The sequence below is a fragment of the Platichthys flesus genome, chromosome 5 (genome assembly GCF_949316205.1).
Source record: "Platichthys flesus chromosome 5, fPlaFle2.1, whole genome shotgun sequence".
Taxonomy (NCBI): domain Eukaryota; kingdom Metazoa; phylum Chordata; class Actinopteri; order Pleuronectiformes; family Pleuronectidae; genus Platichthys; species Platichthys flesus.
This window is the reverse complement of record NC_084949.1, coordinates 16752886-16776422: the sequence shown is the minus strand read 5'-3', so window position 1 is coordinate 16776422 and position 23537 is coordinate 16752886. Positions and strand designations below refer to the sequence as shown.

The window sequence follows — 23537 nt, the reverse complement described above, 5'->3', positions numbered from 1 at the left end:
CTAATATGGCTTGAGGCTTGACGTGCCACATTATGAGGCTTGACGTGCTCACTCTCACTGTCTCTCTCTGCTCTCTGGCCAAAAGGACATGTTTTACTTCTACTCCAGTGCTCTTGTCTGACAGAGCTGGATGACAGATTAAAAAATAATGAATGACTGATGTGGGAAAAGTGTGATGCAATGATCGAGCGATCTGGACAATAGTGCGACAATTGATGGATGGAGCGAGTTGAGGGGGAGAGAAATAGATGGAAAAGTCAGAAAATGACAAAGGATCGTTGGGCGCCAGATTGATACATTATCCGCAAGTGAGAGAAGGGTCGGAGGCAGAGAGTCGGGGGGGGGGGGGGGGGGGGTTCTAAATGGAAAGGAGACAGACAAGAAGGGAGGAGGCCGCCTCAGCTCATTGGGTCATGGAGTTTGTGGCAGATCAGGTCAAAGATGTGGTTGAAAAACTTTCTGACCGGGCAACGGGTATGCAGACTGGTACACACAGAAACACACACACACACACACACACACACACACACACACACACACAGGCCAACCCAGACAAACAGGCTCAGACATTCGTCCATATGCTGTCACTTTCTATTTATCTATTCTATTATTATTGTTTGGCAATGTAAGAGGCAAACAGGAAAAGGATATGATGTCACTGACCAGGGGTTTTGTAAGTGGTCTGGCAACACATCATTTTAGCTGTGGTGTGTGTGTGTTTGTGTGTGTGTGTGTGTGTGTGTGTGTGTGTGTGTGTGTGTGTGTGTGTGTCCACATTGTGTGTGTGTGTTTTGGACAGTCTTCCAGGCAAAGGCTGCAATAAATTTGGTCATAGTGCTGAGTTGGTTAAAAAATACACAAACACACAGTGACACACACGCAGCTACACTCACACACACACACACACACACACACACACACACACTCACACACACACACACACACACAGAAACACACACACAGCCTATCTGTCATAGGCAGTGTGTAGGTGTTAGAGCTGGGGTTATTGACTCGTAGAGACAGAGACAGCAGCGAGCAGCGAGTGAACACACTGCTATCGGAATACGATTAATACTGTCTGGCTGATGGATTAGACTCATTACACAGGGAGCAGGGCAAAGGAGGGTGGTGGAGGGCGGAGAGGATGTTTGAGGGAGAGAGGGAGAGAGAAACAGAGGTGAAGGTAAGAGGGATAACAGAGGAATGGGAGAAAAAAATCAAGGGGTGATGGAGAGAAATGTCAAGAAGGAGGAGGGATGGACTAGAAGGAATTGACGGAGGAGAGGTGGAGATATGAGTTATGACATTACAAATCTTCAGTTCCTGGTATTTTCTTCACCGGCGCAAATCAGAAAAGTTGAGTATTATTTCTTTCTGTAAAGACTTTATACTAAATGTTGATGGCCAACATACACAGCTAGTTGGAATTTGTTTATTTAGTCATTTTCTTGCTAAGGTCATTTTAGTTTTTTCAAGTTTTATTCATAATTGTTTAATCCCCCTAACAAAATGCAGCCACGTTGGTTCAGAGATCAAATTCAAACATGTGCCTCTTTTATTACATAATGTAAACATATCTCACCTGGATTTGATAACAGATTGTTGCAGATATTCAATATGTCAGCTGACAGGACAAGTTAACTGCAAACTACTGCTAAAGAATCCTTAGAAAAACCTTTGCATTGTTTATGTTTAACAAATTATATTACATATATTATGTGAATTATGTATTACTCGCAAATATCTGTATTAATATCAACCTCAACAATTTCATTTCAGAGTTAAACTTTGTTGCCTCTGGGTTAGCAAGGCGTCAGTATGAAATATTTAGTCAGGAAATGAGAAATAATACATAATTGTGCTTCTTTACGAAATCTGAACAAATGTTTAAAACAACAGAAGCATTTATAAAAGAAAAACCTATTGTGGGGTTGTCCGTTGAAGCCATGTTGTACTATTGTCAGTTTTCAAGTACTTAACAGTGATTGATCATGCATATATCTACTACAGCTATACATATAGTTACACCAGACGGCACAACTGGCTTTGCCCCTTTCCCTTTGCTCAACCATAACCTGAAATTATTACAGAATATAATTGCATGAAGAGTTTTGTTATCATGAGCCCAGCTGCACAGTTCAGTGCGAGAGGTCCTTCTGTTGAGGCAACTTTGAACTTGATATCATTTTCAAATGTTTAGAGGGAAACCATGTCCCCATTACTAAGTGCCTCTCAGCTCTCCTCATATGCAATTATTGTATCACTGTACGCTTCCCACTCCATGTGAGTGTGTGTGTGTGTGTGTGTGTGTGTGTGTGCAACAGATGTATTCCTCACTTGTCTATAATTACACGTGTAAACATTTCTGATGATGTCATGGTCCTAGAACGCTGACTAATCTGTTCCTGAGCTGGAACGCAACTTAATCAGTCTGTTTTCACACACACACACACACACACACACACACACACACACACACACACACACACACACACACACATACACACACACACACACACACACACACACACACACACACCAGCATATACCACATTTATTTGTTCAGCTTTATTATTCTATCTGTTCATTTTTCAACCCAGATGTGATCAGACATGTCTGCTGAAGACGTTGTTTCCTCAGCAACAGGACGTTTGTGTTACAAGTTGTCACGAGTGGCGTCTTACGGCAGACTTTGTTAAGAGCCCACTATACAAAACGATTGTTATCTTAAAGCGCAGGAGCTATTTATGTAAGAAACCTGGAGGCAGAATGTATCATTTCTAGCAAGCAATCGTCCCGGCCTTGCTGTCTGCTCTCAGAGTTTAAAGCAGGAAACAGATGAAAACTCCTGAGCAAAGCAGCAAGAATAATAACACAGCTGTTACCACAAGAGATTTTGTAAACTGACAACGCCGTATCACGGAATTCACACACACTCACAAACACACACACACAAACACATCTTTCATGGCAACCTGCCATCCCGGTTGCCAGTCACGCACACACACATGGGGGACATCCACTCTGTCAAGTCAAAGTGTCCCTTCGGTGTCCACCCTGGTGGGGTAACCATAGCAACCCTCCTACCTGGCATTAAAAGTGCGTGTGTGAGGCGTGATGGTGAATAAGGGAAACGGACAATGAGATGGGGAGAGATGGAGAGAGGGAGGGCGACTAGAGATTTGTCATTCACGAGCAAAGTCAATATTAGTTCAGAAGAGACTGAAGGAGGCGGATGAGAGAGGAGGGTGTCTGTGTGTGGGAGGGTGCGAGTGATTCTCTGGAACGAGAACATAGTGACAGTACTTTTTTTTTTTCATGTCATGTTTCTGCACACTTTAATATTCTGCCACACAAGATTTCCAGGACGCACCGACTTCAATAAAACACAACATCACACACGTTCCTCCACATTCCCAGGTGCCTGCAGCCCCAGCCCAGTGTGCTCAGTAATCCTCAGCATTGTCTCCGGTGCGCCTCCTCTCCTCCGTTTCCTCTCTCCCCCTCACCTCCTCTCTTTTCTTTGGGAGGCTTTCTCCCCCTAATTGCTCACACAAGTGGGATCTTTGGGGGTCCACTTCACGGCACACAATCCCAAGTTTCATCTCGGACTTTCTCTCTAGCTGTCCCATCCTAACCACACCTCCACCAAGAAACAAAGCTCGTATCCATCTTATCTCCTTCATTCCCATTTTCTCCATCTCTTTCCTCACTCTCTGTTGTGTTTTATACTTTCCAGCTCTTTCGTTGCCCATTCACACATTCTTATAGTTAATCGGATTAAGATCTCCCAAAGAGATTTGAACAAGATGATTAGTTTACTGCTCTGCCAACTCCGACTCATAGCGTGCCACACACAAACACAAGCGGTCACACATGGGTCCGCGGGAACCGCCAGTGTGCCGGACCTGGGAAGGATCTCGTGGCGGTGGTTCTTGTACAAAAGAGGTTCAGAAACTGTATAACAGTAGGTGACAGAGAGGGAGTGTGTGTGTGTGTGTGTGTGTGTGTGTGTCTAGTATGAGAGAGAGTGAGAGAGAGAGAGTGGGGAGGAGGGAGGGTGAATGTATGAGAATTAAGTGCTGCTCTTTCATGCCCAGGTCTTCTTAGACACGCAGGGCGTCAAAAGCCCCTCTCACTCTGAAAAGACCCTTTAGAAATGCAGCACTAAGCTCTTAACACTGGAGACCTGACTCTGTCTCACAAACACACACACACAACCACACACACACAACCACACACACACACACACACACACGGATCCTGGGCCACCAGAGGTGAGAAAAACAATCAAATTAAAAAAAGTTAGAGAAGGAAAAGGAATTACGTCTGCTGGGACTCTGACTCTCAACAATATTAAAACAGATAAATCTCTAATTCTGCCTCCTCTCTGTGCAACACAATCTGCTCAGCATGATCACATCACTGTGTTTTATTCCAGTCAAACTCACAATTTAGTTAGCGTCGACTTTTTGTGTTGCGAAACAACTGAATAAGCATTAAATAGGAATTAGCTTGTGGCTCGTATGGCTCATGTTTAACAAATCTAAGACTGTCGAGTATTTGGTGCATTCCCATGTCGACCAAATCCCCATGAAGATCGCAAAGTCATCAGTAACTTCACTGACATCGAAGATGTGTGACCACAGAGAGGGTTGCAGTTTCTCAACAATACAGCTACACAGTCCCAGCCATGGCATAAGTCAATGTTTTCAAAAAGCTCAGTTTACCCAACTGCTCCAAAAACTGGAGAACTGTATTTTTTGTATTTCTTTCTCTGGAGAGAAATCTCAAATAGCTCTGCCTTCCAGCCTGATAGACAACAGGTTAGAGTAGATAGAGAGAGACAGCTGACAAATGGAGAGAGATTTGACAGAGCAGACTGAGGAAAAAGGAAACAAGATTTTCAGTCACTGTACCTGTGAACATTTTGTGGAAGTATATAGCCTTAATGCAGAGGGCAGAAAAGTTGAAGGGTCCTTGAGCAAGACACTGAACCACCATCTGCAATTTGATAGATGACTGATGAAAGATGACAATTCACACACACACACACACACACACAAACACACAAACACACACACACACACACACACACATACACACAGGGCTCAGCAGGAGCCTCTTTTAATGAAGCTAACCTTCCAGTTCAGCGGGTTTAGGCACAGGGGCAGAGGTGAGGGGTTAAATCTTGGGGAAGTCCGAAAACAGGACAAATTAAGGGAAGGAGGAAAAGCAAAGACACAGAGAGGAGGCTGAAAAGGGAAAGGTCGAGGGAGCGAAAGCCACAGAAGCAGGAAACCACACCGTGGGTGTGATGCCCACTAAATGATTCAACTAAAGATCAAATTGAATCAGGTGCCCTGGCGCCAAACGCAGTAAGAAAATCCACTCTTAAATCTCTGAAAGTCAGTTCCCTGGTTCGATTTAAACTTAGTATTCACCCAATATCCCTCTCTCCCTCTCTCCCTTATTCTCCCTCTCTCTGGTGGTCTGAGGGATGAATAGGGTTTAGAGTTGCCTCCTTCCACTTCCTTATGAGCCCTACACTAACTCAAACTGCCGATCACATGTGTACGCAATATGCAAGTCTTAGGTCTGCGTACATGTCCTGCTCTTGTCGTAGATCACGGGGACAGAGCTACGTTAAAAAATCCATTTCCAATCATCTCATTGCTCCAGAAGATAAATGTACGTCACACACACACACATACACACAAACACACACACAGACACACAAAAACCCACTACTCCATCTCTCTCCTCTCCTGTTGAGCTGAGGGACTATACTTGCAGCGGAGTCGTGTGCTGTATGTTCCCAAGTGAACATGTCAAGTGTGTGAGTAAACACACTCTGGCTTAGATTATTTACTGTGCTCTGCCGTTTACACTGAAGTATGTGTGCAGCCTAAATGTAGACACACAAACTGTCAAACTATCAACTCTTCACGTATGACACATTAACACAGTTTGTGGTGATTCCTGCATCCGATATGCATACATAGGGTGAGTGTGTGTGTGTGTGTGTGTGTGTGGATGTGTATGTGTGTGTGTAGGGTTAGGGTTAAGGAGCACTTTCAGAATATTTGTTTGGTTTTAGAGTTCCAGTGGTTAAAAGAGCACAGCTGCTTTCCAAACCCCCCTGGTCCTGTAAAAACAGTATCAGGATACACTCAGACTTGATTCAGACCAGCCGCTGTGTGTGTGTGTGTGTGTGTGTGTGTGTGTGTGTGTGTGTTGTGTGTGTGTGCCTGTAAAATAGCCTCTTTTTCATCTGCCTCTGTTTGTAAAGTCTTAGTTCAGGATCACGTTTTCTGATCCCAGCCTCACAGAATGATGCCTGATGTGCACTTACAGGCATGTACAGGTTCACATCTTAAAATGGTTTGCATGGGTTATTTATTAAACATTAACATTTTGTATTTACTCCATAGAATTATGAGCATAAACCAGATTAAGGGGAACATTTGAGATCTTCTGTCAACGGCCGTCAATAGACAATAATCCAAACCTGCTAAATTTAGTGTAATTGGGGGAAAAAGGAACTTGGAAAATACTCACGTTTGAAAGGTGGAACTAGAAAACCTACTTAAGCCATTATCGTAATTGTGGCTTCTATTGGTCGACTATCAATGAATCGCTCCAGACGTGGATGCTAAAAGGCTATGTTTGGATTTCAGTTGGACAAGATAATTATCCTCATCTATCTTCCCCAGTCTTCTGAACACTGCAGTCTGTAGTTTTCCTTTAGATCTGGAAACAACTGATCACAGGTTTAGATGCAGCAGGTGGAAGCGCAGGTGATAGACGATACCTACGACTCTGATTATATGATCACTGACACAGGAATGTGAGGAATGTGGCCGGGCATTAGCCGTTAGCCGATTTTGCCTCGTGGAGGTCACTGCGACACAGTCGGGGTCAAGAGAGTGAAAGGTCAAATAGTCTGTCTGGAACCTTGGTCTGTGTCGGCAGTAGACAAAACACACACTCGCACACACACACACACACACACACTATCGAGCAGTGCCTTTCCTTTTTCCAGTTAAGATGTTTCTCTGAAGTTGAGATGATGAAACGATAAAGTCTGATTTATTCAGTACCTGCATTTTACATCCCGTAATACATCTGCATCCTGCGGACAGCTGAATCCTTTATTGTGTGTATCTGAGTGTGTGTGCGTGCGTGTGTGTCCTTCACTAAATCAAGTTGCTATACCAACCAGTGACAGCATGTGTTTCACTTGGCAGCAGATTTGATCTATGTGAGACACCTGGCCGTGCATGTGACTATATTTATGTACTAATGTGCGTGTGTGATAACATTTATTAGCACACACGTGTGTGTGTGTGTGTGTGTGTGTGTGTGTGTGTGAGTCACTGCAGTCAATTTATGGGTTTGTTTTTGTTTAGCTTTTTTTACTGTATCCCAAGCTGCAGCTTAGTTAAAGTGGCTGAACTCTAAATCTCTGTAAACCCCAGTTATCATACTCACACACACACACACACTAACACACAAACTCATCCATCATTCACTCCTTAAAAGCAGAGGAAGGTGGTGGCGGGGGTGATGGAGTGATTAGTGGGAGTAATCAGAGGAGGAAAGGAATGCTGGAAGCGGAGGTCACTATTGCCCCCTACAGGTTCTTTAATAATTCAAACCCTCTTATTACTGATTTGGATGGCTGCTCAGAGCAGACAATTGAATTGCGTCTTGCTCCAGCTACGTGGACACTTGTCAGGGGAAGTGTGTTTTTTGTGTGTGTGTCACTGAGAGACGAATAGAGACAACTGATTATATTCGGCGAAGGAGTGCTCTGTGTGCAAAGAACTCAATTTTGCAGATGATCCGTCTGGCTCTGAAGTTCCTCCGGTGCATTTTGAAGATTACAACAAGTACTTGTGCTGCAACGCAAGTGGCTCGGTGACAGCTTGGCTTAACTGCCACCTTCTTTTTTTTCTCTCTCTCTTTCTCTTCTCCCCCTCGTTCTTCTCTACATCTCTCTATCTGTCCAGTGATCTCAGCGAGAACCAGATCCAGGGGGTCCCAAGGAAAGCCTTCAGGGGAGCTGTGGAGATCAAGAACCTGTAAGTGGCATTGTGCATATGTGTGTGTGTTTGTGTGTGTGTGTGTGCGCGTGTGCGTGTGTGTGTGTGTGTGTGCGTGTGTGCGTGCGTGCGAGCAAATGCGTGTCTCGCCATGTTTGCAACCCCTGTGTGGTTGTGCATCAATATTTCATTGTGTTAAATGTCATGTGCCTCCTGTTTGCTGTATTGACTGGCACTGCTGCTCATTAGCAGCCCTGTGCATGTGTGTGTGTTTGTGGGTGTGGGTGTGGGTTTGCAATGGACGTCAGTAGCATTTGTCTTGTTTTTCTCTTTGCCTTGCCTCCGTCATGGTTCTGATAATTAAAGATAATTGTTGGTCATTTTGCAGGTAATTGCCCAGCAGTAATTCTATAAATATGGATATTTACAACCATTTTGCTGCATCCTGGGGTTTTTTCCACATCAGATAATTTATTTTGAAATGCCTTGCAATTATTTGAAAAGGACAGGACAGAGTGTGTTTGCCTGAGTGTTGTGTGTGCTTGTGTTTAGGGGGTAAAGACTTGTGGTTTACTACATTAATGCGGAACTTTATACAGGTGTATATGGTTTAAGTTTAGGTTAAGAATGAGGCTTTACATTTTTGGGGTTATGATCAGGGGCTAGATAATGCATTTAGCCAATGAAGGGTCCCTGAAGAATAGTTTAAGACAAGGTGGTGTGTGTGTGCGTGTGTGTGTGTGTGTGTGTGTCTGAGCACACATTAGCACGCGGGTGACAGCACATGATTTACTGTCCTTATGTCTTAATTAAATTGTTTCAGCAAAGCGATTCTGAGAAGGGGGGGGGGGGGGGGATGGGGAGAGACGGGCGAAAGAGGTAAAGAGCAGCGCATACAAATGAGACGTCAGATTGAGGAGCGCAGGAGGAGGGAATGGATCCAGAGATAAGTACATGGAGAATTACATCTGCAAAAAAAAAGAACAAAGAGCTCAGGAGACAGGAGGACAGCGGAAGAGAAAGTGAGCGAGTGAGGTAGAGAGCGGTTGTTGACTTTGTTCGGCGGAGTTGATGCATATTCATCAGTGGCTGGCTGTGCTATAAGACACCTTTACATCTCTACCTCCTTTTTTCCTTCCTTCTGTGTGTGTGTGTGTGCGTGTCTGTGTGCAGCCAGTTGGACTACAACCACATCAGCTGCATTGAGGATGGAGCTTTCCGAGCGCTGCGTGACCTGGAAGTGCTGTGAGTACCTGTTTATTCAGTTGTCCCGCTGTAGGTAGAGGAGGGCTGGTTGAAAAGAACGCCACCAGCAGTGGGAGATGGAGCAGCTAATATCCTCGTTGACCTTTAAAAGACTGCATCGCCTGTGCAGCACTTGCAGACGCTTTCATATATCAATTCAGATATTTCAGTTAATGCATGGCTCCTTGACCGTTATATATAGTTTATTAAAAAGGTCACCATGTCATTAGTGACATTAAACAGACGTCTCTTCTGTCCTAAAGTCAGTAATGACGATGGTCTTAATGACATATGTGAATTTTCATCATATTGTGATGTTAGTGCAGGCAGCTTTAACTCCAGGTCAGTATATTAGATGCAGAGTTTCGTTCACTGTTAATTAACTAGAGACAACACAATATTATACTTTAAATGCTGAGCTGAGTTTCAAGTCAGATCACATTCACTGACACCTACAGTTTTTAACATGAGTTGTTCCACTGTTCATTCAGAAATATTTGTTTTCATTAGGTAAACAGTAACAATGGGGACAGCACAAGGGAAATAAGAAGCTGAACTGAACCGGAGCAAAACACGTTGTGTAGTTATCAAAGCAATACTTGGAGTTAGGGCCTTTGCACCTTAAAGGCAACTGAATAAATGACACAAAATAGCGAATAATTTCGGAAGAGAATTTCAACGGTGCTCAATTTAGCAAATAAATTATAGGATAAAATGTAAATATTCCAACATGATGATGATCAGATTTTTTTCATATTTATGGGGTAAAACCATTGAAGAGAGGAGAACTTGGTGAGTTTCACTGGTTCAGCTTAAACTGCACCACAACCTCTTCAGAAGATTTTTCAAGATGTCTGTGGGAATGTTTGAAGAGCGGCTGCAGCAGCTGGCACCAAGATCACAGGTTCTACTTGAGTATTTGATTTGACAAAAGTCCTATTTGTTTAAGTGGGCTCCATCATATCGAAGACAACAATAACTTTGAGCCATGGCTAAAGACAAATATATATAATGAGTTGACAAATAAACCTTTTATCTGACTGGATAGTGGATAGTGGAGGTAGTTGTTTTTCTACTACTATAACTGCTTCAGATAACATGGATTCTGATTGGTTAGATGTCGGAAGCGTAAACTTGGACAAGTCGGCCTTGGTCTGAAAAAAAAAACAAAAAAAACCTTAGGGAAATTGCATTGACTGGTTAGGGGTTCAAAAAATATCAATATCATGCAAATTAATAATGTGGAGAAACGTGTCTAGTGTGCAAAGGCATTTAGGGTTATCTCAATTCATACAACAATTTAAAAAAATTGTCGGGATTTACTATTTAAAATTAAACTGATTACATGAATCTGTATAGTTGAGTCCAACCTCTTTACACTCAAGTGCAGAATTTTACTTCTGCATTGAATCAAACCATAGTGAGCGTAGCTGTGTACCGAACGCTGGAGCCTGACGTGCCTTTTCCTTGTAGACTTCATCTTCTCTTCCTTGTCTGCGTATGTCCAGACAAATAGGATTCACTTTTCACCTGCCTCAATCAGTTCAGTCGTCATTTTATCACCTCTTATCACCTCTTATCTTATCTCTATTGCGCATTGCAGTCATTCCAGTAAAAGTAACTGTTCAACATTTATTAGCCTCTGCTTCGATTCTCAGTAGAAACATAAACCCGGTTTAAGTCACTTCTCGATTTTCTGTGTGCAACACATTTCCAGAAAAGGCCTCACTGAATCTAAGTGGGATGTTGTTTTCTGATCTTTTCTCTCCTCAGCACCCTCAACAACAACAACATCAGCCGACTGTCTGTGGCCAGTTTCAACCACATGCCGAAGCTCAGGACCTTGTAAGTGTCACCTCAGAGTATTTGGTTCACACTGCGGACCCGAGCACGGGGGATTTCTCTCATCCGTCTCTAGTTGTACAATTCATTGATCGACCTGGAACTTGCACCTCTCTCCCCCTCCACGCCCACTCCCCTTCCTCAAATATATCATCCCTCCATCCCTCAACACCCGGTCTCACCACTTGTCGATCCCCTCTTCTCCCCATCCCCTCTCATCCCTCCGCCCCCCTCCTCCTCTCTCCCCCCCAGTCGCTTGCACTCCAACAACCTGCAGTGTGACTGTCACGTGGCCTGGCTGTCGGAGTGGCTGCGACAACGCCCCCGTCTGGGTCTCTACACACAATGCATGGCCCCGCCACACTTGAGGGGTCACAACGTGGCGGAGGTGCAGAAGAAGGAGTTTGTGTGCACAGGTAGGGGAGGCGATGACGTGCAGATGTGTGGACTGTTTGACGTGTGGTTTACTTCTTGACTTTCATCCGCTTGCTGTCTGACTGTGGCAAAAACACATCCTGTGCTTTGTTCCGTTTGCTTTTTTCCCTACTGTCCTTTGCTCATGCTTTTCAAGATGAAGACGAAGGCAAGTACTCCTCTTCCATTTCTTGGCATTGCATCAACCCCTTCATTTGATCTAATATGAAGAGTTTTTTTCTAGCATATTTTAGATAAAAGAGAAGCTAATGACACCTTTGACAGGCAAGGACGCTGTCACATTAAGGGAAAGTATCTCTCTCTCTCTCACCTGCCCACTTGCTATGCTCTGCCTGCTGCTTCCCACTTTGATTTTCCTCCTCCGCCTCTGGGAGTCACATCAACCATCACCTGTAACCCATGGAATGCATTGGCCCCTTTGTCTCTGTGTAGGTCACCAGTCGTCATCGTCCACGTCCTGCAGTGTGTTACAGTGCCCGGAGTCGTGCACCTGCAGTAACAACATAGTGGACTGCAGAGGGAAGGGACTGACAGAAATACCCACCAACCTGCCTGAAACCATTACTGAGATGTAAGACACGCACTCGTATAATGAGACACACACACACACACACACACACACAAACATCTGTTCTACTCTACATGCATATACATGTGCTCCTGCACAAAAACTCCTGTACTCACACTCGGTGCAGTGATATTTCACTTGTTCTTTCCCCGCGCACTTCTCCATCTCCTCTTCTTTTGTCTCTCTCCACTTCTCTCTTTCTGTGCACTAGAATAAAACCACACGTCTGTGAAATGAGAAAGCCTGGTCATGCAGCTCTTCCCTGCTTAAGAAAATAATAAAGGGACGAGGGAGGAAGATTTCAAAGGATTAATCTGAAGGACAAGAAAGATCATATCTCTGTTTAGAGGGAGCATCTAGAGGAGAAGAAGGATCAGAGCAGGCACGTTTAAAAGACAAAGTATCAGTCAGAGATATGGACCTGAGACATAAGACTTAAAGAGATACATCTCCCAAAAATGAAAATTCACTCTTTATCTACTCAGCACTAAGCCGATGGAAGGGTGGGGGTGTTTGAGTCAACAAAACACTTTTGGATATTCAGGGGTAAACTGCATTGCAACCAAATCCAATACAATTTAATGAAATGGTGACCGATTCTTAAAAGGCCTCCACACTTCTCCCTTGGTGTCATCCAAGCGTCGGTAAGCCCCGACATTCCAATCCGACTCGAAGCAGCGCCTTTTACACCGTCTATCAACCAATCAATGTCAAGTATAGGTAGACGTAGTTGATGACGACAGGATGTACACATGTCAAACAAAGGTCTTAAGTCCACTCACTAAATCGAAATATGTAACAACAAATAAACTGATCAAATATAAACGATACAACAAAGAAAACAAAGACAGGACCTGCTAAAAACAGGATTTAGGACATGACCTTGACCTGAGACTTGACTTAAGACCAGCTGTGACTTTAGAGAGGAATTCAAACTGTGGTTGATTCATCTGAGACCAGACAAGTGTGGTTACAGGAGAGACTGGTGTTGAAACCTGCTTTGAAAGGACTCGGCTCGGCGGAGGGAAGGGTCGACCAGAGGAGAACAGCAAATGAAAAACAAACTCATTTTAGGGGAAATGCTTCACAATCAAGTGCTTGGTTTGCAAATCATGTTCCGCCGCCTTTCTTGTCACGGTGACTGAACATGTGAAATGTTTACAGAACGTTTGTTTTGGTCTGTTTTCCCTTTTGTATTCCCCCTCCTCCTCCTCCTCTCTCTCTCTCTCTCTCTCTCCTGGCTTGATTTGTTTGGGCCTGACAGACGCGGAGTCTGACTGGCACTTAATGGAACACTGCCCAGATACGTGTTTGCGTGTTTGCGTGTTTGCGTGTGTGAGTGTGCGACTGTACACATGTTAAAAAGGGCAAAAGATCAAAGAAATGTGGCAGACCCTGGCAGCGGTCATCAAAGCGTCTTATCTGGAAAAGTTCCCCTCGGCCAGAGGCCCCGGGAATGAACCGCAGTCAGTGATACAGCAGAGATAGCTCAGTGATGGGGGAATGTTAATGTCTTTCCTTAATGCTCTGTGTGTGTGTGTGTGTGTGTGTGTGTGTGTGTGTGTGTGTGTGTTGGTTCCAGCCGACTGGAGCAGAACGCCATCAAGGTGATCCCAGCTGGAGCCTTTTCTTCTTATAAGAAGCTGCGTAGGATGTGAGTAGATGAAGAGACACGTGTATTGTTCAGCCTGTCAACTGTCCACAACAACCTCTGTTCCTGTCCTGTTTCAGGTCGTGGTTGTGTTTCCCCTTACTGTGTCGTTCCCTCCCTCACTGACTCTGTGTCTCTCTCTTTCTCCTTTCCTTTTTTCTTTTGCTCCCTTCTTCTCAGAGATTTGAGTAACAACCAGATATCGGAGCTGGCCGCGGACGCCTTCCAAGGTCTGCGCTCCCTCAACTCTCTGTGAGTACTGCGTGACATGTTTGTCATTACAGTTTACGCAAAACAGATAAAATATCACAGCACAACCCTTTTAATCTCGGGAGGAAAATCAAATTCTTCTCAAATCTTTAGCCCGCCTCAAAAACTCTGTTCATGACAACTTTTGTTTTCTTTTCTTAAAATGTTTAAAAACAAAATGAGAAGACAGGGCGACGTACACAAACAGAAACAGAGTTTAGAGGTGGAGCCTTATAATCATATTATCCCAGACATACAACGTTCCCTGAAGATCACACTGCTCTGGATTTCAAGCGTCTAAATTGGAACGCTGGTGGCCAGATTTTAGTTTAAAAACTAAGTTGTCACAGAGTTTCCTGTAGTTCTGTAGATTGATGATGATGTTTCTAATCTGTTTAGAAGCATCAAGTTTTTTAAATATCTTTTATGACTTAAATACACAAGGATTTGCAATTTTTAAACTGATATTTTATCTTATTTCTATAAAAAATAAAACACTAACTTAGGAACCTTTCGCAAATCTGACTGCTTGTACTTCTTGCCCTATTGGACTTCATTTATAATTTTTGGGAGAAAGAAATAATGACCAAAATTGTACAGCCAAATCTATGAAATAGAATTATCCTTTAATTTTAGTACGATTGCAGAGCATGTGAAAAAAACAACGCACCGGGTCAAAACCAGAACACCATTTTCAAACCATTTTAGAGGCACTTTTGGCGTCTTCCTCCTCAGCTTGACTCTCCGGTCAGAACGTCTGCTTCGCGTGTGACGCTGTGTGCAGGAAGATTGAGAGAGGGAGCAGGAGAGCGAGGGATTGAGAGAGGAAGAGAGGAAGAGAGAGAGAGATGTAGGGTTATTTCATGAAGGAGTTATATTAAGGTCTCGTCTCTCCAAAGTCAATAATTCATAAATGCTGAATTGCTGAATGGCGGCTTTTGCCACCTCATTACACATTCACCACAGAGAGAATGGGACACACACATTCATGCTGACACACCACATACAGTGTGGCTTTCACATTATGCTGCAGTGTGTGCTCGTTGTGTATCAGGGTTGGAGTCTGACAGGATGTAAATGAGGCATCGAGCCTGTGTGTGTATCCACGGACGTTGTTCTGATCCAAATGTGGACTTCCTGGTCGTTACAACGGGGAACATTTTGCACGTCCACTCTCGGTCGCTCCTCGAACAAGCTGTAATATTTTGAATTATTCTAGTTTTTTAGCCACGACTTACTGTAGCGTACTGTACGCTGACAGGGATTGTAAAGACTCCTTCACACACGTACTGCAGTGGCACACTGGTTTACGAGATGGAAAACCACAAGCAGCTGAGGTTTTTCACTAAAACTCGAAGCTGCAACAGAGTTTTTTAAAATGTTGGAAGAGTTTTGCAACTATAACAAAATACTAGTAGTAACAATTTATTAGCTCTTTTTATTGTCCTTTTAAAAATGACTCGATGTAGTGGTCTACGCTAGTTTGTGTATATGTGTGTGTGTGTGGGGGGGGGGGGGGGGGGCTAAGCGCTGATGTGTGCGAGAGACAAATGAAGCGTTCATTCCCCGCATCGTGTGTTTCCCAACCTCAGGTCTCTCAGGGACAGCCACTCAGCACAATGAAATAAAAGCCAATCTGAAACACATGTCTTTAGACTGCCTACATACACAACTCAACTCAGCGTGGAGCGTGAAGATAGAACGATAACTCTGTGTGCGTGCGTGTGTCTGTGTGTGTGTGTGTGTGTGTGTGTGTGTGTGAGTGTCTGTTTTCGCCTCAGGTATTTGTTGTGCCAGGCGGTGGCAGCCTCGGCTGTGACCTGTTTGTGTTTGTAATCTGATGTATTTATAAAAAGCATTTCTCTGATAACTGTGTACATTCCTCACACTGCAGCCACAGCAGGATTTATGTGGGAATTTGTTCATTTTGACGTTCCGATGAAAAGTGTTCACAACACGTTATTCTTCATATCCTGAGTGTTTACATGCAGCCAGGTGTTGGCGCCAAGTTAGAGTCAGTGTTTGTGCTGCTATCGTTTTAACCCTGGAGGGTCTTGTCTCATTCATGAATGAGATCTCATCCTTTATTTTTGTGTTTTCTTACAAATCATTATCTATAATTTATTTCTATATATCATAGTATTTCTAACAGCCTTATTTGTATGCTGCGCTCGTGTGATACCCGCAGGAGTTGGACGAACTGTGAAACCTCCCATTAGTCTAATTTGGTCAAAATTTAGCTCTCATTTCCAAGATGGTTTCACCCGTCATTAAACGAGAAGTCACATCGGATAAACCGCTGAAGTCTGATATTTTTATCGTGTTAAGTATTTGTGTATGCGGTGGTGGAAAGTAATTACGTTTTATGAATGTTTATATTACAGCTTAATTTGATTTCCAACTGATTAATGAAGGCTTCGCAGCCATTTTGCTCCACATTTGGATACTTGCGAGTTTGGCTGAGATATTGGAGCTGTCAGACGTTTGAGATAACTTTTCCAACAGGCTGCTCATAATTAATGTCTGTAACATGAACGCAGCTTTGGTCACTGGAACACTGTCAGACACTTTTTTTTACCACCAACAAAATATTAATTCTATCCTATAATTGATTCATCTCTATCATAGTAAATATTCATCTTGCCTGGAAGTTAGACAATAACCCCCCCTGAGTATTTTAGCACTGGATATGCTGAGTCTTAATATTAATATAGCATCATTGTGCGATATAAGTGGATTTATTCATGACCTGTTAATGTATTGTTTGTTCTCCACAGGGTACTATATGGGAACAAGATCACTGAGATCTCCAAAGGACTGCTTGAGGGACTATTTTCTCTGCAGCTGTTGTGAGTAGACACACACTAACACACACATACACACAGACACACACAAGTTAGTGGCAGCTAAGAGTTCACAGTCTCAGCTCTTTGATATTCTGATTGAAAGTTCTTAGCTAAAAAATGTCATCAGAGTGGTGGACACATCATGGTTCAAATCCATCCTCACTGACCTGTAACATTTGAAACGCTCATCCAAGAACGATAACAGAACAAGCCTTCATTCTCCATCTCTCCCTCTCTCTCTCTCTCTCTCTCTCTCTCTCTCTCTCTCTCTCTCTGTCTTTCCTTCTCTCTCTATTGCTTCCTTCCTTCAGGTTACTGAATGCCAACAAGATAGCGTGTCTGCGAGTGGATGCCTTTCAGGACCTCCACAACCTCAATCTGCTCTCGCTCTACGACAACAAGCTCCAGACCATCGCCAAGGGGACCTTCGCCTCGCTGAGAGCCATTCAAACGCTGTACGTGCACAAACACACACACGCACACTGTGAAGCGGTTGCAGGCAATCACCCTGAGTCAACAACGGTGATATAAGTGATAAATATCCATTCATCCAACCATTATCTATACTGCTCATCTTGTGAGGGTTGTGGGGCAGCTGGAGTCAATCCCAGTTGACAGTGGGTGAGAGGCAGGGTACTGCAAGGCTGACATATAGAGACAAACAACCATTCACGCTCACATTTCAAGTGTTCAATTGACCTAACCCCAATCGGCATGTCTTTGGACTGTGGGAGGAAGTCAGAGAACCGATAGTCCTGCTCTGTACCGGACCTCTGCCTGGAGCAGACCCACATAGACATGAGGAGAACAGGCCGACTCCACACAGGAAGGCCCTGGCCATCAGATATACTTTATATCTTCGTTGTGTTTTTTATGGTTTTTCTTTGTCTACAGTCAACTCATAGATAGGTAACTTTCACTTGTGAGTTACCTGGTAACAGAATGAAATGTAGAAGTATTGTTGCTGGGTAACCAGCAACTAAATATACCCAAATATTCCCAACAGCTTATGTGTGTTTTTTTTGTGTGGTCTGTGTCCATGGTTGTGTGTGATGTGTGTGTTGGATCAGTCACTTGGCCCAGAACCCGTTCGTCTGTGACTGCCATCTGAAGTGGCTGGCTGACTACCTGCAGGACAATCCCATCGAGACCAGTGGTGCTCGCTGCACCAGCCCGCGGCGGCTCGCCAACAAACGAATCGGACAAATCAAGAGCAAGAAGTTCCGCTGCTCAGGTATAAACGCACAAGCTCGCACACACAAACACACCACCTTGTTTACACACACCAATTCCTTTTATTTCTTACTATCCGCACATGAACACACGGATTGATGTTTAGTACAATATACTCTCCTGTGTTTTCATTTTGTGTTTTCCTGCTGAGACTTTCCCTCGGACTCTCTTTACTAAACTTTGAGCATCTCTTATTCTTACACACACTCTCTCACACACACACACACACACCCACACACACACACACAGTACTTTCGTCTTTAGTCAATCCTTTTGATCTCATGTTGTTCCTCGCTTACAATTTCTCTCTCTCTCTCCATTAGCTAGAGAACAGTATTTCATTCCAGGTATTGTACACTGAGCATGTGAGTGTGTGAGAGAGAGTGTGTGTGTGTGTGTGTGTGTGTGTGTGTGTGTGTGTGTGCATAAACGTTTTGTTCACTCTGGTGCACGGATGCTGCCCACGTGCACACTCTTGACACCAGGAGTGACTTGCCTTGACTGACACCTTTGGAATGCTGAAACACTCTTTTAATGAAGTGATGCACCTCACGATGCCTGACGTCCAATCAGGCGGCAGATAATCACGCTTTTGTCCTTGCACTGGCCTTGACGATGGAGCAGGGGTTGGCAACCTGTTTCCTATCAAGAGCCGTTGCAATTTTTATAGCATCTTTCACAGGCCGTTCTAAATTATTCATCACCTACATCACACTAACGTCTGTTATGTGACGGCTGGAACGGCTTCTCTTGACTTCTGATGTCAGATGGTATTGATGACGATGATGATGAAGATGATCATAGTCACAGCTGGTTTTAGCCAATTACTAGTTGCCCAAACACAATCAGCAGTGCCATGGATGCCTTCCAAAGACAGTTATTCCTCTAGCATCCGACAGTCATCACTAAATATGTATCAGCCCAGAGAGAAAAACCTTCTTGTGTTGTCCGTCATTGTTTTTTCAATATTAAGTGCCGTACCGGTACTTTTGGTTCGAGCAGAGCTACAGTGGCAACAAGGTTGTGTTCAGTATTTCTGATTCTGAATGAGGTTTTAGCTTGGTAGTAATTAGCTCTCTCACCAGAATGGGGTCTTGTGAAAGCTGCTTGTTGGGCACAGAAAGTCTCACTTTACCCAAAGTCACTTGTCCTTGCAACTCATCGGCTGCCTCTTTCTAGCTGATGCAATGCTTTAGATTTTCATCACTGTTTCCGTGACAGATGCTTGTGACAGCTACACTGTTCCCTTACCGATTCAGGCTCCTGATCAAAAGCTCCCGTCGGGCGCGTTTGGCCCAGACACTGAAGTTACTCACTCCTGCGATAGCTCAGGTTGCTGTCAATTGGATACTGACATGTAAAACTCCGTATGAATAAATGCATATTGGTATAGAGATTACAGTGACTATATTCAAGACTCTCCTCCTCGTTTCTTAGCACACGTTATGATAGTTAAAGCATGAGCGTGTGTCCGCGAGCATCTGTCTGTTTCGCCCACTACAGAACATCAAAAGGTCACACCGTTACCCGGCTCAGAGGGGTGCTGTGAAATATGTAAATCAGACATGCATATGAGATCAGTAGCAGGGCTAAAGGCGGTCATTACCACAGCTGCACACAGAGAAGGCATGGCGTGTGCATGTGTGTGTGTGTGTGTGTGTGTGTGTGTGTGTGTGCGTGTGCGCGTGTTTGCGCAGTCATTAACTCTGAAGCTCACCAGGGGGACAGGGGTTTCCAAGCCCTGATACCACATATGGGGCCAAGCTGAATAATTTAGGATCATTTGCAGCTGAAAAGTTGAATAAACAACCTTGATATCGGGCCTTAGATCAATTTATCTAATATCACGTAGCGTCATTTATAGATTATATCTCCCTCTAACCAAATGGCTTCAGTCGTGTGAATGACAACTTTTTCACTGTGGTTTGATTTGTGCACAACCCCCCCCCCCCCCCGACAAAAATACGTTTGCATCAGTCGTATTTCACGTGAACGAGGCCGGGGATGTGTGTCGGATGAAAGTGCCCAGCTCCCGGTGTCCTCCCGCTCCAGCACGCTTCTCACTATTCACAAGTCGTTACCTCTTTAAATGAACCTCTGCCCGGGGAATCAACTCGGAGAAAATTGCAGCGTCTTTTTATGGGTTTTCATAATTTTCTCTCCTGTCATAATAAACCAGTGAAATCCCTTCTCTTTCTCCTACTGCCTCTCTCACACACTCAAGGAGTACACCACCAGGTCGGCTGTAAGTAACACACACACACACGCGCACACGTGGTTTCACCGTCATCTTCCGAATCCCGCACCTCTCGTCCCTGAGCTGGCCTCTGACCTTTGACCTCTACCACAGTGACCTTGAACCCTCCTGTGACCCCTCGTGTCTGTTTGCAAACTACAAATGAAATATACACTTAAGCACATGATGGTTTGTGTATTTCCATGTGTTTGATTGTGTGTGTGTGTGTGTGTGTGTGTGTGTGTCTGTGTGTGTGTGTGTTCCTCGAAGTCAGGGCTTCTCTTGCCTTCAGTGCTGCTGTAACTCTCCTCCCACTGCTCCTGCTCTCCTGTGATGTGGAGAAAATGTCTTTAGATGTTCCTCGTCTCTCCTCTTCTTTTGAATCCCTCCTTCTCCTGCTCTTTGTTGATCACTCTACTTGACCGCCTGATCTCTTCCTCCTCTCAACCTCCTCTCATCCTCCTCTCAACCTCCACTCTCCTGATTTCAATAGATACATTTTCTAAAGTCAACCACCTCTCTTTTCCACATGCTTCTCATGCTTCATCTTTTCTTTTTTCTCTCTTACTGCTCTCCTACCCTCCTCTCCCCCCCTCTCCTGCCCACAGCCTAATATTCATCTCCTCTTCTCTTTTCCCATTCCTTCCTCTTCTCCTCCTCTCAACTCTTCTCTCGTCCGACTCGCCTTCTCTCATATACTTGCTCCCCTCTTCTGTCCTCCCTCCCTTCTTGCTCTCTCCTTCTCAAACTATCATGTACTTCTCTCCTCTCCTTTCCTCCTTTCCTATCCTTCATCTCCTTCTCTCATCTTCTCCTATCCTCACCTGCTCAAAGCTTCATTTCCTTCCTGAACCCTCCCCTGATCTTGAACCTCTCCTCCTCCTCCTCCTCCTCCTCCTCCTCCTCCTCCTCCTCCTCCTCCTCCTCCTCTCCCTTCTGCCCTTCCCATCCCTGTGTTCCAGCGGAGGAGCAGTCAGTCAGCAGGTTGTTCCTTTGTGCTTGATCTAACCATGTGGCTGCCAGGTTCCGATAGTGGAACATGGTTCTGTCAAGCACCATGGAACGGCCCCGCGAAACCCTGCAGCATGGCCGAGACGCAAGAGACAGCCATCTCCCGTCACCCCAGCAACCTCTGTGTGTGTGTGTCTGTTTGTGTGGGTGAAAGAGAGAGAAACAGAGAAAGGAAGAGTGTGTGTGTGTGTGTGTGTGTGTGTGTTTGTGTGTGAGCAGTTTGATAGATGAGTGCCCTGGTGTGTGTTAGCATTTTTCCGCTGTGATTAGATTTTTGATGTTCTTCTGTTTGTGCTGTGGTTCCCAACACTAACAGTCACTTTGCCGTCTGACAGGACACAGAAACTCCTGTGTGTGTTCTCCTGCGTGTGTGCCTGTATACATGTCTCCGTCTTGACAGTTTGTATGTCTTGTGGACTTGGCTGCCCCGACGCTCATGAGTAATGTTGCATATGATCATAATCAGCAATGTTTTTTCAAACATCTTTGGTTCATTTGGACAAACAGCCTCCCCCCCCCCCCCCCGCTCCCGACCCAAAAGCAGCACAGGCCGTCTGCGATGTCTCAAAATCCCCTTGTTGTGTCACGACCTTAACTTTGGCCGTTTTCAGAGTTTGTGTTGGAAGCCGTAAACGCCGGGACTGGGATTGTGTGCGTGGCGAGGGCGTGCCGTGACACTGTGGCTGTGATTGTGAACAGGTACCGAGGATTACCGCAGCAAGCTCGGAGGGGACTGCTTCGCCGACTTGGCCTGCCCCGACAAGTGTCGCTGCGAGGGCACCACGGTCGACTGCTCCAACCAGAAACTCACCAAAATACCAGATCACATCCCCCAGTACACCGCAGAGCTGTGAGTCAAGCTGGATTTGTGTGGCATAAAAGCATATCTGTGCGTCGACCTTCATCTTCTCCTCCTCTGTCTGTACTTATTCAATTGTTCTCTCTCTCTCTCTCTTTGTCTCGGACCACCTCCTCGCTCCTCTGTTCTCAGGCGCCTCAACAACAATGAGTTCTCTGTGCTCGAGGCGACGGGGATCTTCAAAAAGTTGCCTCAGTTGAGGAAGATGTGAGTCAGACGTGTTGTAAACGTAACATGTGGTTGTGTGAAAGTCAAACTCAGGTCACACGAAAAGACTATGATTGTGCCCATGAAATGAAAGTGAACCATGTGGATTTCTTTGTGTAATCCTAACTCCCTCCTCACTGCTCCTATCTTTATTTTTCCCTCTTGCTGCCTTTGTCCTCTCTACATCTTTCTTCTCTCTCGTTGTCACTCTTTTCATCCTTACTCCACCCTCTTACCTTTCTTGCTCCCGCTTCCCACTCCCCGCAGTAACCTGAGCAATAACCGTATCACCGACATAGAGGAGGGGACATTTGAAGGAGCCTCCGGGGTCAACGAGCTGATTCTCACCTCCAACAGACTGGATAACGTGCACCACCGCATGCTGAAGGGACTGAGTGGCCTCCGCACACTGTGGGTACACACACAAAATGCATATGTGATCTAATTATCATGTCATGAATGCATAATATTCAAATACACTCTGCTCTTGTACACTCGCTTGAACATCCACACATATATTTAAAATGTTAACACAGGTTTTCAATCCATCACAGAGTATAAGGGCCATTGAAGAAAAAAAACTGAGAATAAGTCGTTATATTGCTAGAAAAATGTTGTAATATTACGAGAGTAAATCTAGCTTTTTTAGGGAAATAATCTGCAAATTTATTACGAACAATTTACAAACTTTATTCTTGTGAATTAAAAATAAATTCTCAAGGTTTCTAGTAAATTACAATTAAAATTACATATAAATTTCAAAAAAACTTTATTCTCTATGTCTTTTATTCCTGTTAAATTATGACTTTTTTTCTTGTAATACTATTATTTATTCTCTTATTATTTTTTTCAACATGGCATTAAAACTCTGTCGTAATAATCTCATAAATATCAGTTTTTTTGTATATTTAATCACTTTTTCTTCTCTCTCTCTCTCTGTGTGTGTGCGTGCTTATGTCCCTGCGTGTGTGTGTGTGTGTGCGTGTGCGTGCGTATGTCCCTGCGTGTGTGTGTGTATGTGCATGTGTGGGTGTGTGTGGGTGCGTGTGAGTAGTATGCTGAGGAGCAATCGTCTCACCTGTGTGAGTAACAGCAGCTTCGTGGGGT

The 23537-nt window shown here is 44.3% G+C and overlaps 1 protein-coding gene across 2 annotated transcripts in view; it reads left to right on the top strand.

The window, feature by feature from the left end:
* slit2 (slit homolog 2 (Drosophila)) overlaps nucleotides 1-23537 on the top strand; it is an 84982-nt gene that overhangs the window by 44375 nt on the left and 17070 nt on the right. For both annotated transcript variants that reach the window (XM_062388707.1, XM_062388706.1), the window contains exons 5-18: nucleotides 8016-8087; nucleotides 9222-9293; nucleotides 11067-11138; nucleotides 11388-11551; nucleotides 12003-12141; nucleotides 13721-13792; nucleotides 13970-14041; nucleotides 16816-16887; nucleotides 17196-17339; nucleotides 17955-18118; nucleotides 22064-22214; nucleotides 22356-22430; nucleotides 22698-22841; nucleotides 23485-23537. The exon at nucleotides 23485-23537 is cut by the window's right edge and continues 91 nt beyond it. In XM_062388707.1, the coding sequence (XP_062244691.1) occupies nucleotides 8016-8087; nucleotides 9222-9293; nucleotides 11067-11138; nucleotides 11388-11551; nucleotides 12003-12141; nucleotides 13721-13792; nucleotides 13970-14041; nucleotides 16816-16887; nucleotides 17196-17339; nucleotides 17955-18118; nucleotides 22064-22214; nucleotides 22356-22430; nucleotides 22698-22841; nucleotides 23485-23537 (1466 nt within the window). The remainder of the gene's footprint in view (nucleotides 1-8015; nucleotides 8088-9221; nucleotides 9294-11066; nucleotides 11139-11387; nucleotides 11552-12002; nucleotides 12142-13720; nucleotides 13793-13969; nucleotides 14042-16815; nucleotides 16888-17195; nucleotides 17340-17954; nucleotides 18119-22063; nucleotides 22215-22355; nucleotides 22431-22697; nucleotides 22842-23484) is intronic.